Genomic DNA, 20855 nt, shown 5'->3' with positions numbered 1-20855 from the left:
AATCACATCTTAATATTGAATTAATTAATAATTATTAATTACAGCTTAATTAATATAACTTCACTGCACTGGAGAAAACAGTGGCTCATGGATACTCAACTTCTGCCACGTGAGCAGACCTTTGGAAGTGATAAACTTCTGTGGCATCTGGGCATAATACATGCATAAGCAGTGAAGCCGTAAGTCAGCCTTTTTTGAAATATGTCCATCTATATCATAGTTAAAAACAGATGATGGAGAGTAAGAAAAAAACAATATATCACTGTGCTCCAGGTATATAGGTATTTTATTTCTCCTCTAGTCCAAGAAACCCCAAAAGACAGGCATTTTCTTACAGTCCTGAGTAGCATCTTCTTTCACTTGTCCTCATTCTGTTATGTAAACTATTTCAGATCTTTACTGAAGGGCTTTTTTCTTTCATTTTTTTTTCCTTTTTGCCTTCATGGTAAAAAAAAGCATCAAAATAATTTGGGAATAATTTGAGGGAGATCACTACTACAAGACAGAGTGATGTTGATCCTACCGGCTGAAGACACTTCGCTGGCTACCTGCTGTAAGGAGAACAGTGTGCATGCACTGTTTTGGTTGGATAAGCAAGTTATGGAGAATCCCAGAGAGGGTCTCTGCACATGGTGAATTATTAGATTAGACTGTGGTCTCACAAATGTAACTTGTTTCCTATGAAATAACATTGCTTGCCTTTGAATGAGCAGATTAAGAAATATGACAAGAAACAGGGACTCATTTTGGTAGGTCCAAAATGCAAGGATTAGAAATGTTGGAAATCAGACCTCCCTCCCTCCATGAATTTCACGGTTACTGCAATCAACTGCATAGATCATAAACTCCTACAAAGACACTTTAATGAATAAAGTAATGAAAGTGCAATACTTAACCAAAACCATTTACTCAATTTAAAGAACAAAATCCTCTGCGTTTTTCTCATCTGCTCTGTAAAGTAGATATTTATAATTTTCATTTATTTATATGAAAATCTCATGAAAGACATGTACCAGATTGTGTCTGACAGACTGCCATGTATTATTTCCAAGTTCCAGTTAAATGAAAAAGCAGAGAGATGACTAATACTGAAATTCCTATTTGAATTTACTCAACACTGAGAAGCTCGGAAAAAAAAAAGGACTAGACACAAACCAGTGCATGGCTGGACATAGTGAAAACCATATAGGCTGATTTAACCTTTGGCATAACTCAGATCTATCTCCATGTGAAACAGAGCAATTCATCCAAACTCCACACATCCAGAGACTTGGATAAGTGGGATAGAAAGCTGAACCTTTTCCAATTTCAGCTTTAATGCTGTAAAAGATACAGCCTGTGCTTTGCAAAATAAAACCACCTTATTACTTCCACTTTTTTTCTTGGTCTGGAAAAAGATTGCTACATTGCAACTGTTTAAAATCTCTGGCTGCTGACACTCACAGCGCTTTATTGTTTAATGATGAACAACCATGATATTTTTGGGAACAGAACAATTGCACGTAACAGAGCAGGCTCTGTTGTCTTACATCTCTCTGCTGCAGTGGATTCAGGAGAATGCAGTAAAGTCACCTCTGCAACAGACTAGTTTACTGAAAGAACTGAAGTTGACATTTAAAAAATAAGCTGACATTCTCTTATACTGTAATACAGCATCTCTTAAATGTAGAGGAGTGAAAACAGCAACAGCAGAGGTAGAAATGGCGTTAGCATAACTAACTTGCTGAGTTTACACTTGAACTGATATATTTTAAGGTAGCTGAAATTAATTTCTTTAAACAACATAGCCAAGGGCAGATTAAACTAAAAGACACAGAAAACAATAAAAGATTGCCTTTGATTTACCTCTCTTAAGCTGGATGGGAGATGTATCACATTTTGTTTAAATATCTACTAAACATTTATATTCTGAAGATGTAGGTGTAACCTTGCTGAAGTAGTTCTACCTCTGTGACACTCTCTTTTAGTCTAATCGTTCTGGTAACTTACCTGCATGAAACTCTGAATTCACACTGGTTAAAAACATAACATATATTTGTAAACTCTGACCATAGCAGAAAGCACTTCTGAAACACAGACCTTTCAATTTAAATGCAATAGAAAATGACTGACGAGATACGAGGCAAAATTAACCAAGTGTTATTGAAGATTGTGGTTTCTGGTTTCTCCTCCCCATACTGACCAATGCAGTAGGGTAGTAACAGACTAGTGGCATAATTAGTTTCTTTACCTCCTATTCTTTATCAGAGACATTAATATATTAGTTTAAAAGAAGCTCACCAGGGGAGTATCTTTCCCTCCGACAATGCTGAGTCCAAGCCCTGACCGACCCTTAGATATCTCTATAGTCATCTCTTGCCCAGGAACAATAGGACATGTTGCTGGATCCACAGGCAACAGAGGTGGAAAGACACCTAAGAATGTGGAAAAGGAAAGAAATAAGTCACACCATCACATGAGAAAAAAAAAGGAATCATATGACAGTAACTAATTAAGCTCTCTTATTTTGCTCTTCATCTTTACAAACCTAAACCAAACTTGACAATTACTCCGAGTCACTTCTGAAATCTCTAAATTAGACCATCTCCAAAGCTCTAGGAGTAAATACTCAGAGTAAATGTCTGGTAGGACACTGAATTCAGATACAACCTATACAATTCAGATCACGATGGCAATGTGTATTCCATTCAGGGTAGATAAGGTCATGTCCCAGATTGCCTTTATTTCTGTCTTTATTTTAATTAAAAAGAGGAGCAAAAGCCCTCTGTATACAAAAGTCATGAGAAGCATGCAAAGACATCTTCAGGCTCTCAAAAATTATAAAAATGAGAGAAAAGTACAAACATTTTATAAAATAAATTAAAATAGTACACTGGATGCTCATGGTAAAAAATCTCAGCAAAAGTTATCCACACACACAAAAAATATCCTGGATTAGGGTACTTAATTCACACAATAATGTTGAAAAAATAAAAACTGGTTCATACTGCGGCTGGTGACTTCTGTGTCTGGAGGAAGATAAGTAGGTGCTGACACCAGGGGTATCTCCTGCAAGTTGACGGGTACATTTGTTGAAGATTTAGATTGCTTGATCTGGTTGAGAACCTAAAATTGAAGCACAGCAGAAGCAAAACAGATCAGTTATCGAGCATATTATGCATTAGTTGTCAATCAGCATTAGTTGTCAATTAGTGCACCCTACTAAATCTACTAAGTCAATAGAAGGGAAACATGTAAGAAGCATAGGTGATGAACTGAAAACATTCACTTTGAAAATAAATAGCAAATCAGAAGTCTGAATAACTGTGCTTCCAGCAATCATGCGTAGGAAGTAGGAACAGAACTTCACCTTTTGTCAGTGGTGCCTCTCATGCCAAACAACATTTTTTTCTTCTAAAGAGCAAAGAACATCCTTGACATTAGCCTGTAGGACTATTTTGATATACTTAAAGAGAAGTAATTTTTGAAGTTTACCCCCAAGAAAATTATTTTAGTATTTCTCCAGTTAGCCCCTCTCCCCCATAAATCACACAACCTTCAACTAAATACAACCCCCTTAATGGTCAACAAAAATACACAAACATTTTCTGGGAGCTGCTCCTCTGCTTCCGACAGATCCACCAATATTGGTTTGTCAGCTTTACATTTCACATCCTAAAAGGTCAAAAAAAGAAAGCGAGGTGTATTGAAAATGTTATACTAGCTTTAATAAAATATCCTCCAAAACCAGAAATTACTGGTCTGGTTAAACAGTGACATTTCATCATACAAGTACACTTCTAGCACACGAAGTTGAATTCCAAAACTGAGAATTACTTAGAGTTACTTAGAGAAAAACGGAGAGTTACTTAGAACAGAACTTAGAATTACTAAAAATTAGTATGAATACAGAAATTACCAGGAATTACTGAAAGCATACAATTTAAGGAAGAGATTTTCTGGGAGGAGACTATTATGTATTGTTTATATAGCTCCTAAAAATATGAAGTGATAAAGAAGATGGAAGGCCATTCTCCAGGGTGACCAGGACGGCAATTCCCATACTATGTGGAAACAGACAGGTACTCGTCTGTCTATCTTCTGACACACCTTTCGTGGTAGTCCTCAGCAGCACTGAGCGCGCTGCCTGCACTTCAAGTAACTGCTTAAATGTACCACCCAGCCTCATTATAAGCATCTCAAACAATGGCACTTCAATCCTGGGCTTCACTTGTATCCTAATTTCTTTCCATACCTCTACAATGCACTAAAGAATATTTTTCTCCTACAACTGCCTCCAGATAGTTAGTGTCTCTTTTTTTTTTTTTTTTTAACCTCTATACCAAACTTAGGCCACTTTGATCACCGCATTAGATTTAGTTATCTTACTTCATGTTAAAAAAAAAAAAGATAAACAGCCTAATTTCAAAAAAGCTGATTACCAACTTCAAAAGACAGAGATATTCTGCACCTCAGAAGAATGTCTAATTAAGATGACAATTCATACAAAAGAAAACATAAATCAAAATTTAGGTAATCAAGCTTGAAAATACTGGCCTTGTTTCCTGAAGTTTTATTACACTGAAACATGCCAAGCCCCACAGGCTTTTTTTCTGCATTTTTTTCTTGCTCTAAGCATACAATTGAAACTATTATCCAAACGGATAACAAGAAAATATGATAAAGTGATCTCATTGTATTATCAGAAGTGTCAGGGGAGAAGTGGGAAGATTGCTTTGTCACCTTATGAGATAGTGTTTTGATGAGCAATAAAAAATTCCATACTTTCCTTTTCCATTCTGATATGTGCCTAAAACTTCAACCTGCACATCAAGTAAGCATTGTACATCACCTTTAAAGCCCTTTAATCCTTTCTATGATGGAGGTGTCTTGATAAAATGAGAATATTTGCAGCCCCTCAAACGCTGAATTGTGCACTCAGCTTTCGTCATAGGCCTGTGACCCAACTGACTTAATTTAATTCAATTCCCCCAAGCACATCCAGAAGCATTTTTGTGAAGCTCCTCCTCTTTGCCAATAATTCAAGGACATCTTTTCTGTTTGTATTAAAGACAGATCATTGTTCCAAGTTCAAATCTTGTAGGCAAAGTGAATCCGTTCTCACCTAACATCAGTTTAAGTATTTATTATTATTAACAAGAATACTATAATTATTAAGTATCTACCTACAGGACAGCAAACTACGCATACACTGCCAGGACATTGATGATGTGAGGTGCTTCAGAGCACATCCAATGACTCTTCAAGCCATTTTTCACCTCTGTAAAGTTAAAAGTGTTGAGTCTCCCCCAAAGCCCCCATCTATCAATTCTTTTCCAGCAACACCTTGTAGAGGCCAGGACAGCAACCATCCTCAGAAAACCACCACCTGCCATCAGGACATCTCAACGTGGCAGCTAATGAGCGTGCCGACTTTGCCTAGCACTTCCGTTGGCTCCAGTCCAGAAATAAAGTTGTTTTCTTTCCCCGTCTTATCATCCAAGTCTACAATGATGTTCATTATACAACTTCATACTTTTAAAGTGATGAAGTGACAACAAAAAGTATCTTGGGAGAGACTGACAAATTTATCAGCAACACAAAGTGACTTGAATTTTTTATTCCTGCTGTCATTTGGTGAGCCGTCCTGTCCGTGCTTTGAGCTGTGTGCACTTGCAGAAGATCTGCTGATAAGCACATACATTTTATTTACTCAGTGAACTTGATCTTACATGTTGAGTTTCACATTCCTGATTTCTCCTGACATATGCCTGAGAAATTCAGTAACAATGGTGAACTAATGTTAGGCTCTGATAGCAACACACTGTGGAAAATAAGGCATTATTTTCTTTTGCCTCGGTCACTAAAAGATTGCAACAGAAATCTCTTCTCAAAATAACGAGCTGCTGAATGTTGCACTGCAGTGTTGAAGCTTTAATGCCAGTACGACCCATATCCACTGAAGGGACTGATTACAACCAAATAATAGCACCATTTACAAAAATAAGATACCATTCTTAAAAATACTTGCCATGTAACTTTAAAATCTTGATCGAAAGCAATATCTGAAATTCTGAAGCTAGCCTCAAGCATTTTTCATCCATTTGTGCCTCCATTTTGAGGGCTGGCCCAACTGAAGCCACATGGAACTGAGCAGTTGGATCTGCAGGCATTCAAATACTTTTCTAATTCCACCTCCTAGTACTTAACTTTTCAGTAGTTATTTATCTAATGGAAAAAAAATCAGGAAGATCCCTCTAAGCGAATAGCCACTGAATAGGGGCAGGGCAATGCAGCAGCCAGAGGACTGATGCATTCACTGCCTCCTGGTACCGCCACTGAGCTGGGACAGGTTGCCTCCCCTCTGCACCTCAGCAGGGATAATACTATGGGCCTGCTGGACACTGTGTTTTGCATTCCAAAGATAAATGGCAAATTGTAGCAGCTGGTTGCTGTTATGTGAAAAATTTAAGTGGAAAGATAAGCTGGTACAGAGAGTCAAAACAAAAAACTAAATAAAGTACTATGCTGATGCTCTCCACAAACATATCCCTTTGTCTTCTCTTACTTTTCTGCTGTCTTATACAGGACCACTCTTACCACCAACACTTTTTCATTTTATTTTTATCTTTCAGTCTAAAATACTGGAACTGCTACTGTTTGGCTCAACAGTTCACTTCTTTCTTGATTCATCACATTTGAAAAGACGCTGCCAATATATTTTGTCCTCTGTTGTCCCAGTGGCATCTTCCCTCTGTGCCTATCTTGGATTGCTGCATTTCTTCTTCCCATTTTTATTTTTTGCATTAAATTCATGCTCCCTCTATTAGCTTCCAAAAAACTATACAGCACATATCCTATACCAAGTTCATTCTTTACAACATATTTTGTATCTTTTTATCCACTTTTGTGCAGTTGTTCTCACTCCTTTGTAACCCATCATTTTTTTTTGCCAAGTTGAGCAAGAGCAGCAATAAGAAAAAGTGAATTACACCCGTAAACAAATACAAGAAAACCCTTGATACATTTATGTTCCAGCCCATTAAGGGAGAACTCTGAACAAGGCAAACGAATATGAACACAAATAATTAAACTTTGTAACTCATTAGGAACACAAATCCATTTTACATGTTTGGTTAATTCTGATGCTTGAATACCATGTACTACTTCCTAACTCTTAGAGTTCATGGACTCATTAATTAAATATTTACTAGTTGCAGGACATCATATATATTCAACTCATATTTGCAAAAAACCATGATGGAGCAGGAAGAAGAAATTGGGAAAACAAGTATCAGATTTCCTTCGTGAAGGCCTGCACACAAACTGCGCACACAGCAAATCTCAGTGAACGCACTCCTTGAAAAAAGAGTGGACTGTTGGGCAAAAAGATTGTCTCAGCAAATTTTATGTACCTCTAGGTTAGTCACCCTTCGGCACGTTTAGTAGTTTTCCATTTCAAACTTTTAATACAGAGTCCAAAAAAAGAGATTAAAGCTGAACCCTGAAGGACTTTGATTTCTGATAACGCACGATCCTGACATACTAAACAACAAAAACCCTATTTGTATCAACGAGAAGTTCAGTATTTATTACAGTGCATACTGACAGTAACACATTAAACCAGAAGTTATGGGCTTGATGTAGAAATTACTGAAAGTAACTCTATAGCTATGTTATTCAGGAGGCAAGACTAGATTATGATAATAGTCATTTTGGCCTTAGAATTTATGAAGCTATGAATATAAAGAAGAAAATGATTTACAGACCATGCTTTTTTCTGAAGTTTGTCACACATGGATAGCAAGAGTAGAAACTGAATCCGCCTAACTGAGAAAGCAATCAAGAGAGAGACAAAATGCTACATAAAAACACTTAAACTCAGTATTTTTACTAATTATACTGAGGTCTTAATTCATGAAAATACATGAAGAGAACTTATGTATGTAAAGCAGGAAGCTGGATTCTGCTCTTACATGCTCTGGATATTATTCAACAAAAGTATGCTGTAATACGCCAACTGAAACACAGGTAAAAAGAAAATCAAGCCAATGAGCTGGCATTTTCTAAGCTGTGATTGTTACTAAGCAATGCGGTAAGTATTCACTTACAGCTTTATTGGATTCCTCATCAGTCAGGCTTTTCATGACAACATCCAGACTTGGGTCTTCTTCACTGCTTCCAGTTTCGGCGCCACCATGATCCTGGTAGAAAGGATTGATAACACTTTTTAAACAGAGCTATGATCCCCCATAACAGCTAAAGAGAAAAAATAGACAATTTTACCTTTTCTTTTGTTTTTCTAAACAAGTAGCAGCATGAAAAAGTAAAAAGATCCACAATTAAAGCATCCTACTGTCAGGAGACAAATAAGCGATACAAGTTTTGAAAGACAGACCTCAGTCTCCAGCCATCCCCAAGTACCAGGAGGTGGTCCAATACCATGAGGTAGCACTTTGGAGCAGATCTGGGTCAATTTTCAAAGCCAGACCAAACCACATTGAGTGTGAAAACCATTGAGTTTGGATTAAGGGACCCCCGCCAGACTTCTGCAGAGGGAGTGAGTTTCACAAATGTTCAATGCATTACAAAGGAATCTAAGTTTTCCTTCGTGCAGTCCAAGCGGGTTGGTACCAGCGGGACTGAGGGCTCTGCCCTCGGGGAATCACCGAAGCCAAAGCTCCTCTAGACAGAGCGTGTGGCCACCAAGCTCTGCAGGCTGAAGCCAGCACTGGAGCACAGCCTCCAACCTCAACTGCAAATGGGACCTCAGGACTCAGTTTCTTCTGCATATTACGGCAAGAATACTGCAAATAGCATTCAAATTCAACTAATGGAGAACAAATTATTGAAGTTAGTGGACCAAAAGACATCAGTATTTTCACCAAGATGTGCTCCAGAACCACCTCCTACATGAGCTCTGGCTTTGAACCTGTGCCACACGCCTACACTGCACCCAAGGTATAACAAGTTTCTCTCTTTCTGAAGAGGATTCCAAACAAAAATGGCCTTTAGAACATAAAATAGCACCATACTAGGTGGAAAAGCTTTTCTGATCAGGACTTTCTGCTATTTTCTCTATATAAGAAGCATGTAGTTAAGAAGCATGTATTTGCAAGAAAAAATATCTTTCCCGTACCAATAATAAAGTTTAGATAGAGAAGAAATGGCATCTTTTCATGAAAAGATTGAGATAGAATTTAAAGTTTAAATTATCACTAATTTAGCCACATGCAAAATGTAAGGTGGTAATTTTCCTTCCCTTTTGAAAACTGACCAGGTCCTGAATCTGCTATTTTTGATATATTATTTTGATTTACTTTATCTTAAAGTAGTTTCAATACACTCAAGCCTTTGATCCAACTTTGGAGCTGCTCTCTCTTCCAATGCAAGATAAACTACATACAACAAATCAATTTTTAAGATCTTCCGAAGAAAAATTATTGCTGAACTGTCATGAGACATTTTACCTTATAGTGCACAATTGCAATTATGCAAATGTCTCGACCACTGCATGAGGAGTAAACCACCCTCTGTCCTTACAAGGCTTACTCTGTTCAGGACAGCAGCAGAACGTGTTGCCCCCTCAACTAAACAGGTTACGGTGGGGTGGCTTTCTGATCGATGAAACATTTTTCAAACTGATCTTTTAGCACATCGAATCGTTACTCTGCTTTTGGTGGTATGCCTGCAACATCACACCACAATGTAACCTTATCCTGTCTTGCAACTCCAGGCAATGAAGCAAGACCTTGTTTTAAGGCATATTTACTGTTTATCATGTTCTGTATTAAAATGCCTTGATGAAGAGAGAAAGATAAGATGAAGATTAACACAATAGCATATGGTAACTATGGCTCCCTGATATTCTGTTACTTTAGCTAGGCTATTTAATACGATCTGACAAGATTCATGTACAGTATATGAATCACAATGTTAAATATTTATTTGGTATTTCAAGATATAAAGCACAGTTGTTTTTTTTTAAGCACACAAATAGCTGACAAAGGAAAGCAATGTCAAGTTCTATACAACATCTTTTGGTTACATTTGTGTTATGGAATAAAAAGGTACTAGACTAGAAGTAAAACCCAGCATTTACTTCTAAAACCAGACACAATGTAAATAATAAGAGCTTGCCAGTACAGCATGAAACTCAACTCAAGAGCATCTACCTTGAAAGGCGAACGTTGCACATGAGACCGAACTTTTGGGTTTCCACGTGCTGGTGGAGTCTAGTTACGGTCATTTGACCACAGACCAAAATGTGACTAAACAAAGCTTAGTACGACCCAAAGACACAAATATTAAACAAAGCTAGGAACAAATGCAGGTATTAAAGAGCCAACAAAAACAGAATGAACTTGGGCTCTGTTAATTGTAATTTGCAATCCCTGAGCTGCACCTAGAGCATGCTGCTTCGATGGGGGAGAAAAAGAAAAGCCAAAGCACTGCCCCCAGGTGACTCAGATCCAAACAAAAACCAAGCAGCTCTCACCCAGCACAGTGCAACTCTTGACCAGAGCTAGGCCTGGACGGAAGCAGCCAGCAGTGGCAATATAATCCAACAGAAATAGCAAGCGTGTGGCCAGGAAATGCATCCAGCACTAACCAGGGTGGCCCAGTGCTGCAGGATCACAGCGATGCCTACTGAAATATCACCAGTTTAATGCACCTGAATTCGTCAGTTCAAGGCAAGACCAAACCCCAAATGAATTATAAAACATCTTTTGCTTTACTAGCTCAAATAGAAATAGAGTTGAGAAGCAACAACAAGGCTAACCATGTGCTTTATCTAGAAAATGTAGTTACACTGTATTGAGACGTCAAAATGCTACCAGCATGGTGACACCGTGACAGCCTACACTGGGGCTGAGACAGCAAGCAGAGTAAAGAACACTGGTAACGTTACTGGACTAAGGAAGGTTTTGCATTAGATTGCACGTTACAACACCATCTACAAGAGCTCCCCGCCCAAACAGCTCTCATCTGCTCCTACAGAAAAAATGAGCAGGAACATGCGATACCCATGCTGGGGTAACACAGGACGGAGATGTGGCCAAGGCTCTCGGTGAAGCTGGGATTGCCTCAAGATGCTCTTGTCATGGAGCCACATATACAGTGACCTCCTTACTACTGCTAGTTGCTGGCACCCCTACTTCATTTTTAGACATGCAAACAATATTTTGGGGGAAGTGAAACTTAGAGGGAGTGAGCTTTTCTCTGAAAAATGTTTATTTTCGCTAGGAGGACATCCACATTCCAGGCAAAAGACCATGACGATTCTAACCTGTTGAAAAAGGCGCAGGATAGGAGACAGCAAAGTTTGCATGCAGAGACTTTTTCTCCTGTACAGCAGTAACCTGTTTAATCTCTGTCATTAATGCCATGCCAGCCCTTTCAGTGATGATGAGAACAAAGAAAAGTGACAGTGAAATACAACTATTAGGTCAAACTCCTACCCAATGCATTTCATGATTCAGAGTTTCATTACAGAAGACGCTTGAATTTATAACGAACTGCTAATGATGATTAGTCTAATCTAGCAACCCCAAATTAAAAGCAAAATCAAGAAACCAACAACCCACAAACCTTACCTCAATAGAAGAGTGGGAGCTGGAAGGCAATGGGAAAGGAGTAACAGCCATCTGATTGACGGCATCTTCATTTCTGCAAAACAAATAAACAATGTATTACACAGTTAACCACAATGACCCAACTTCTGTCCGTTAGGAAAATATTATTACTGGCAAAAGAATTGCTTCTTATCAGAAGTCAGAGCTTAGAAAAGCACTTCATCTTTGCTTGTGTTTTCTGCTAGCAGATTACATCCCTTCCTGGGACCGCAGTAGTTTCATCTGGGAGATCTTGACATTACATACTTCGGAAATCTAATTTAATGTGGATTATCAGAGGATGCAGTTGGAGTTTATGCCCCCTACACACCAATAGACGTGTTAATACTTTGTTAGCCTCTTCTAATAATGTCTATACTTGTTAACTGCTTATTTAGACTTGTCTAACATTCACATTGCTGAACTATGAAACCTGCTTTTGACGAAATACATTGCTTTTGCTTTTTTGTCCACATTTGCAGTGGTCTTTTGTACAAAATTCAATATAAAAACTTGGATGAATTTTTAGAAAAAGCAGGAGAAAAAGAAAGATGAACACTGATTCCCTCTATGCACAAGCACGTTATTTTTCCAAAGATGCTTATCATGTATGGCATCTTTTATTCTGTCCTCTTTAAAACTCATTCTTAAGTTGACATTCAATTACTCTAACTTTCAAAAGCCTTTCTTATTAAAGAGCATTCTGCATTACTGATGTTTTTCCTCAAATGTCTTTTAAATTATTTGGCTCTTGAAATTAGCTCTGCATTTTTTTAGCCTCTGTAAAACTGAATCAAGTAAAATATGACTTCAGTGATATATATTTTTAAAGGCAAATATGGGGCATATTAAAAAAAAAAGACTCCAAAGTTTGCTTCAAAAACTTTTCTAGCACGCCTTTTTATCTTTGGGTTGAACGCCTCTCACAGAACACAGAAGTCAGGAGCATGATGCAAACGCTATTTTGCCAAAGATTCAGTAACAACACACAGACTGCTTGCCAAAACAAGACAGGAGGAATCAGTAATCCTGGTGCTCTGCAGATACAATGCCTTTCATCTCGAGTTATGACATTCCAGGCAGTGCATCTTCAGGGTTTGATTTCTGGTTCCATCTTCCAGGTTAATGTAACACAAGCACAACTTTTCCCTCTAACCTCTAAAATAAAGTATTCAACCAGTACATGCTTAGAAGCACTTCATAGAAATGCCTGTAAAAAAGTCTCATTTTATCTCTTAGGAGTTAAATACATGAAGCCAGTACATTTTGATTGCTGAAGGACAACACCATAAATCAACAGCTCTCAGCTGAGCAGCACGTGGGAAATTCAGTCACAGGCTTTTGACATGACAAATCCTACAGGCAAATGTTGGTGAACTCATTTACTTATCTTCAACCAAACAGCCAATTCCAAGGAACTGGTTCTATGCCACTCATTTTTGTGCTTGCTCCCAGCCTCTCCGCCTGGCCCTGCTTGAAGCTTTGCAAGAGCAAGAAGCCCTGCTACGAGCAGAATCAGAGTGCCCTGTTACACAGAAAACGCGCATGAAGGACCAAGACAGAAAGAAATCCGAGGAATGCACAGAACCCAGAATGTGAATTTTATAATCATTTCCCAATTTTCAAGTTTGCTTTATAAAACACATTAGACAAGGACATTTTTCCTCCTCTTATCTTCGTAAGATACCAATTTGATCACATTGCTGTTCTAACCTATACGAATAAATCACCAAACGTAAGGTGTCTGTGAAACCTAGCAATTTTGGCTTAACCATAGAAATTTTTCAGACAGTGTTTTACGTGAAGCACAAACAGGGTGAAAACCAACCCTTGTGTAGCTTACAATGCAGGCTGTATACCTTGCAATTAGGAGTAAACTTGGAAATAATAAGTGATGTATAAACCTTTGTAAGAAATACCACTCCAAGAAGTGCTAGACACAAGCTTCGTGAACTGCATTACAAAGGGGGGGTGGCGGTGTAATTAATTATACAAATCAGTTTCTCTTTAGTATATACACACAAAAAGGTTTGTGGTTTTTTTCCTCCCATCACTGGGATAACATTTTTATGCATTTTTAAATGGATGGGCAATTTTATTCCAAGCAGTAACAAAACGCCTTACGGTTATTCTCCTGAAAAAAAAGCAATAATAATAATAATAAAAACAAGGTTAAGAAATGTCTCAACTTGTAATCTCCCCCTGCTAGGGCTCGTACATATTTAAATACTTTAATGCTGCTTCAAAAGAGAATGCTTCAAAGCAGAATCAAAGAGGGAACATATTTTAAAGTGTCAGATCTAATAATAAATTGCTCTTTCTGCTCTCCACTTCCATAAGTGTCCTCAACTAAAACATGAATTTATTTACAACTAAAAGGAGCAATCATTTTCTTTTGATGCTGGAGCAGACAGCTTAGAAGCCTGAACATCATATTCAAATTACAGTAACTGCAAATGAACATCCAATTTATTTGCCAATAGCTGCTACAGAACCACCTCCGAGAAAGCTGTTCTCAGTTACCAGCACTCGAGATTGCTCGGGGTTAACATGTCTGAGCCCCTCGCAGTCAAGACACGGCTTCGTACTCGCAGGGTCAAAGCCATGCACGACGCAATTCGTAGGGCAGGGAGGCTCCATCGCTCCCCCTCTGTTATCTGCAGGAAGGATAAACAGCCACTGCTCTCGCTCCAGCGCCACCCGGGTTTGTGGAAGACGCCTCCTTGCCGAGCCTGCGTACCAGAGAGCTGTTTGTATCTCATCAGCTACACAGAAACTGAGCGGGAAAGGAATTCCTCACTCCTCCCGCAAATACTTTTATTGCTTCTAACCCCTACGGATGAGTTTGAGTGAAAACCAGAATTGGATCTGGTTGGACGTTAAGTGCCGACTGCTTGCACCAGCCTCGCTCAGCACCGACGAAACAAGTTGTCTTTATTGCAAGAGGTCGCAGGAAGCAAGATCAAAGCAATGCATAAGTGGCAAAGACCCTTTAAAGTTTAGCAAAGCTTATACGCTTTCAGATTTATTTGATTAAATTGTCATATTTCACTACATTTTTCTTCCTTGCTAGTCTAAATAGACCCCTGGACACTCGCCGTCCTTCCTCACCGGCCGACGAGCAGAACTTGGGAAGTTTTGCTCCAACATCTGCACCTCTGGTGAAGGGGGAGATGTTGGGGCTTAAGCAAAGACAAATGATGTCATTATTGACTAATGGTTAACTACCATAAACACGTGGCACATAAAAAACCTAAAGAGATCAATATGCAAATATAAACCTTTAGGTTTATCATCCCTTTAGGGACGATTCATTCCACACAGCTGAAGGCAAGCCTGAAGGGAAGCTGGCGCTGTGCGGCTCCACAGCTGCTCTGGACGCTGTGCTGCACTTATCAGAAGCTGTCTCTGGCACTTCGGAGGAATGTCACACACGGATGGAGTGGTCTGTGAAGCATTGCAGACAGTTATCTTTCTAAAGATGGTAACCAGAAGCTACAGGCTGAAACGCAGGTTTCTTTATTTGCTCAGCCATGTTTCATATCTGTAATTTTTGTATTCAGGTTCCCTGCCTTCATTCAAGGACATTTGCTCTTTTTCATTGTGACTACTCGTACGTCTCCCAGACTTGTGATAGTACAGCTCACTGTCACCTAATACTAAGGAAATACTTGGTGAGCATGCTGAATGAGATTCATCACCTGTCTAAAGCTGAGCATCTCATGTCCAAACCTCCCCTATAGTCAGCAACAAAACAGGACTATTCCAAACCCAGACCCACTCAGAAGTGCAATCATCCAAGCACTGAATGACCTGATATAGGCTGGGAAGAACTCAATTCCTCTCCACAGGTTCCTGACAACTGCTCACTTACCACAGAGGTTCAGGTGACTTCTAGATATCTCAATGAAGGGAGATGAACCTCTTGCCAATCCACCTGCAACTACAGAGTTTGTCAACACTAAAACGATCACTTCACAAAAGCTCTGTAGGGGGTTGGGGATGCTCTTCAGGAGCATAAAGAATTCCGAGGATCAGGGCAAAAATCAGTAACTTGTACACAGTTGCATGACACCTTAGTTGGAAGAGATCTGGAGAGCAAGCAAGTGAATGCTGTTTGCCCCATAGCCTTAGGACTCCCACTGGCTGTAGCAGCTGGGTGCACGAACTCCTGCAGGTTATTGAACACATCTTTCTGTGTCTGATGAACAACTGTTCACATCCTACTTGTTCAAAGGAAAATGATATCAGTCCAGGATCTCGTATTTTCTCATCTTTGTTTTCATCCAGAAACTCCTTGGGAGAAGACGAGCTGCAGGAGAGTTGAATGCTGAAAAGACACACTGAGTGTTTCCTTCAGATAGGTCAAGGCAAGACCTTTCTATTGTGCATCATCTTGAAAAGATCTCTCCTACTAGAAACAAGAGCAGTCTTATTCTCCATTTCCTCTCCATCTACTCTTAGCTAGGTGAGATCCAAATGCACACTGCTATTTTAAGTGAGTAACTCCTCATTTTAATGGCAGGTTAGGTGATGAGAGGTTTGAAAGAGACCAAACTACATAACTTCCTCAACTGTGTACTTGTTCACATCTGTGTACAACAGCAAGGAGGAAAAAGCTATGAAAAAACACAGGACAGTTCAAACTTGCACACACAGCATTTGACAGCTTATTTGAGTTTTCCCAAACAGAAGAATCTAAACAATTAAAGCAACTAAAAAACAAATGTATATTACTAAAATATGAGCAAATATGTAATCTAGAAAAAAAAAAGACAGCAAAAATTATTTCTAAAGGATGAAAATGTCTAGACTGACTGGTGTACAGTACGCAACGGTACCTACAGAGCTCTGAAAGAAGAGCAAAGATTCAGTGACAAAGGTGCAGCGACAGCAAGCGTTAAACAGCACCGAGAATGGGCCAACCCAGTCACTGCCCTCGCATTACCAATCCTCAGACCAAGCAGAGATCCCTCTCTCTTGCATGTCACCATAAATAACAAGAGATTCGTCTTCACAATTGCCCCTGGAAAGGGAAGGAGTGGTAAGCCGACAGATTTGTGGGCTTCCCTGAGAAGCTGCAATCCCATCATCAGAAAGCGAGGGTCATGGGACGAATGCCCGCGGTGTGGGAAAATGACTCTGGACCGTCAACAGATGCTACTGAAATAGGCAAACACCTACAGTACTGTATTCTTACAGCGTTGTCATATTTTATTGCAGCATAAGACAACCTTCTTTTAAGGAAAAAAAGGTATACCAAATGAATCAAAGAACTAAGCACAATAGGACGAGGGTTTGAAATCAGCGGCATTCACTTGGATTCAAGCCTTCAAACTATGTTTGATCTACTTATTATACCAACACTGGAGCACCAAAACAGATTAAAGGCAGTTAATTGAGCATGGAAAAATCATTGAATGTGCTGAATCACAGAATTCTCCCTGTATAAGAACATTCTGATATAAACTGGATTTCCTCCTACAAATGTAAAACCCAAGTGTCTTATTTTGCTTCTTAAAAGGATGAACATTTAATGCATGAACCAAAAATACAATGGACAAAACTCATTCTATTTTGGGAACTAGGGCATAGAGATTCCTACAAGAAACAAGTCTCTGTCTGATTATTGCAGCCTGTATTAGCCATAGTAGCTTGGAAGTAGCATCTGTAGGCCTATGAGGTCAGGTAAAATGCTACCAGACACTGGTCAGAGGAAGCACGTGGACTGAGCCATTTCGTCTCGTGAAGACCGTGCTGTGCTTGGGTGATTGGTTTGTCTGCTTAACTGTGTAAGCAGGTTAAATGTTTCAAATTTGTTACTGTAGAAAGCCACAAAGCAGAAGATGCACTGAATCTTAAAAAAAAAAAAAAAAAAAGTGACACTACAACTGCAAATCTTTTAGATGCTATTACAAGCTTATGTGATTAATGAGAGCACTGGGAAATGGTGCTGTGTTAAGACCTATATTTTGGAAACCAGCCAAGATCAACTCTTTTAAATAATCATTGTCAATTTAGTCGAAGAAAAGATGCTCACGAAGCAGAGCAAGAAGCCTTCAGATACAAGGGGACTGTGATTCTCACGGCGTTTACTGCACTGTCACATCAGCAAAAATTTCAGGAAAGTGTGGGAATTAAATTGTAACACTAGCAGGATATCAAAAAAAAAAAAAAAGAGCAGATATTTATAGTGCAGATCATCAGTTAGGATTTTACTAAAAAGTAAAACAGACTGAGGAGGACACCTATTTTCTGTTCCACCCCCCAAAATAAATTCACAAAACACCAAGTTATTTAATGACCCATATTACGCATCTCAAAGAAACTTTCTTGTGGCCAGGAATTCCTGGGCTTCTTTTCTAACTGATTAAAGACTTTATGGAAACATCCCCCTGCCCTGCACGTGAACCAAAACACCAGGAATAGGAAAACCTTGATGTAGTTTCCTGCTTCAAAGCAAAGCAGCAGCATGCCCATCACCGAGCATCCTTCATTTGAGAAAATAAGGCCCCAGGATATCAAAGAGGACACTTAGTAACAGAGTCCAAGAGTCCCACCAGTTTTGCTTTTATGTCCTAGATCGGCTCAGGCAAGCACAGAGGAACATTTTAGGCTGCAGAATAATGACTTTCTGGAAAACCATAACCTACTTTCCCGCGTGCTCCGGGACGCACTGTGGCTATGCCACGCTATCGGCCTTCTGCCTGCACAAGGAGGTTGCATCAGTAACAGTGCTCAGGAGGAGGGAGGTATTTCTGTTGCAACTGGCTCCTCTGCTTCTTCAGTGCACAGCAGACGTAACGGTACCCTGCTCCTTCCACGTCGGACAGCCGAGAGGCACTATGTGAGATCAGCCAAGCAGCAAACCTAGCAGGAGAGCTCTCAGTCTGCTATGCTCAGCGCTCTGTTCTCGTCTGGAAAAGCTACTGTACGTGCACACAGGAGATGGATGGAGATTCAAGATGCCCGTAACTCTTCATATTTGGTAGAGCTGGCACCACAATGCATTAAGCAGTGCCATTTCAGTACCTCCATCTTATATTATGGTTTTAAAATAACTGATAAAGCAAGCGAAAACTTTTCCTACTAAACTGCACTGTGGACAAGACTTCTGGGATTGGCACAGGCTCTTGGCTTGTGCATTCAATCACATCCACTGATTTTGAGGTCTAAAGTGTAGGAACTGGAAGCACCAACACAGAATGGGCTAATGGAATATATTTTGCATGGGAATATTACTCTAATTTCTCCTTTAAGAGACAGCCTAATCTGGCTTTGGTAAAACTTTGAAACGCCCTTCTTACTAAAAGCAGTTGATCTCAAAAAAAAAAGAAGAGAAAGCAACATTTGTTTTTCCCAGCATTATAGACAGCGTCCTAGTTGCTGATAACATTTTCTCGGTGGGAGAATTTCTTTTCTTTGCGGTTTGAACGACTGCTTGGATCAAGAGAACAGACGCATCAGTTGTCAGTACACTTCAATGCATGGCAGAGAGCAGGGACAAGATGTGTTCTCTTTGGAAGTGCAAAGACAAGCTCATAACCTAAACAGCAGCATATAAACCAGACTTTTTGTTTTTAAGCCCTAGAGGGAATGACAAGAATCATCCAATGATATTTCCAGTATCTATTAGTTACGATCATCATGACAACTTTTTGCCTTGAAATCCACTTCTACACAAATAACCTGAAAAATGGGAAATACAGGTAAGAACTCACACAGCTTTTATTCCCTTCCATACCCATGGAGACTCGAGCTAACAAGCACACACTGTTACAGCCCCGCAGAATCTGGTCCTCGGCAGCCAGTTGTGGTGCTCGGGGCAGCAGGACAGGCTCGCCAGAAGCCCATGCTCTCAGTGCTGCCTGACAGCACTAAATTGAGCCCTGGGTTTTGGTTTCATACATTCTGCTTCTGCCTCTGGAGCTTCCATACCAGGCACATTTTCCACATGCAATTAAGTAACGGTGAGTGAGTTGTCGTACATGACATTTAATTTTCAATAGCTGGGAAAAGTAACACGGGAGCTGCAGGCAAGACCATTAATCTCCTCCAGATCCTATGTGCTGCCAAGTATAGCAACTCATTCTTCACGGAGCTAATGCTGCTCTTCCATCATTTCTGCGTGTGCTGTACCAGACAGAGCCATGAGAGTAAATGTACACATTTATATGCATTCACCCACAGATTATTACATTGTTCACAGGTAAGTTGAGTATGAGCAGAGAATATAAAACAATATCAAGCATGATGTATATGCTGGTCAGAAGACCACATTAATAAACTGGCATGGTTGTAAGTGCCAACAGAAGTCCCAGCAGGAACACCGGCACCTATGAAGTTCCAGCTCATCAGTGGATATATGAATTCTGGGAAAGGGGCAGCTTCTTCCCAACCCCCTGTCAAGGGTCATAGCAGTAACGTCTCCTGAACTACAGTGAATGAATTGAGGTATCCTTAAAAATTTTCATACGTGGAGTAAAAGAAAAGATGCCCACATGTAATTTTTATGCAGATGAAAGATTGTAAATGTTTTAGCATATTCCCTGCTACATAAGCCACCCCAGTGCTCCTTGCCAAAATCAGGTTTCCCCTCTGTACAAATAATAAGCCCCATCTCACCTTTTAAATCCTCTTTTAACACCAATGCAAAGCCATCCTTCACGTGTCCGTGCCGCAGCTGCTCCACATACTCCATCCACACTTGCCTGCTCCCCCACAGCAGCTCCCTCTCCAGCTCCCAGCCTCTGCCCCGTTTTCACTCCCTTCTGAAAGCCCGGCTGAAGCAAGTTGCCCACCCGTCTTTGTGCTGACAGAACTAACCCAAAGCACTTCAGGAAGCTGGAAGGGGAAAGGCCTCATCCGTCAGGGTCATCTCAAGCCTTCAGCAGGTACCCCAAAATAAACAAATGATTTTATATATATATATATATGCACACATAACATTAAGAAGAATTCTCGAGCAGTCCTAAGATGAATAGTCAAGGAAGAGGATTATATCACTCCACAAAGAACTGAGTAAGTTTGGCATTTTCAGAACAGGCTAAATGTGTAAATTACATATGTAAATATGTAACAAAATAGGCAAAATTATGAACAAATGTTTTGATGAGAACTGTTCTTACCGTATGAAAACTAGCTTGACCTTTGATGGGGCAGTCTTAATTATTGCAGAAGCATTCTGATGACTTCTTCCATACAATATCTGATTGTTTATCTGTTAAAACGAAAAAGAGATTTTCATTTAAATGAAGTTCA

At 39.6% G+C, this 20855-nt stretch overlaps 1 protein-coding gene across 1 annotated transcript in view; it reads right to left on the bottom strand.

The window, feature by feature from the left end:
- The window catches only part of PATJ (PATJ crumbs cell polarity complex component), a 140657-nt gene that overhangs the window by 28599 nt on the left and 91203 nt on the right, over positions 1 to 20855 (bottom strand). Inside the window, 6 exon segments of the mRNA XM_035564351.2 lie at positions 2281 to 2414; positions 2988 to 3105; positions 3583 to 3654; positions 8091 to 8183; positions 11577 to 11649; positions 20723 to 20814. Coding sequence (XP_035420244.1) covers positions 2281 to 2414; positions 2988 to 3105; positions 3583 to 3654; positions 8091 to 8183; positions 11577 to 11649; positions 20723 to 20814 — 582 coding nt within the window.

Source organism: Cygnus atratus, chromosome 8 (genome assembly GCF_013377495.2).
Source record: "Cygnus atratus isolate AKBS03 ecotype Queensland, Australia chromosome 8, CAtr_DNAZoo_HiC_assembly, whole genome shotgun sequence".
In the NCBI taxonomy this organism is placed as follows: domain Eukaryota; kingdom Metazoa; phylum Chordata; class Aves; order Anseriformes; family Anatidae; genus Cygnus; species Cygnus atratus.
This window is presented reverse-complemented; position numbering and strand designations above follow the sequence as displayed.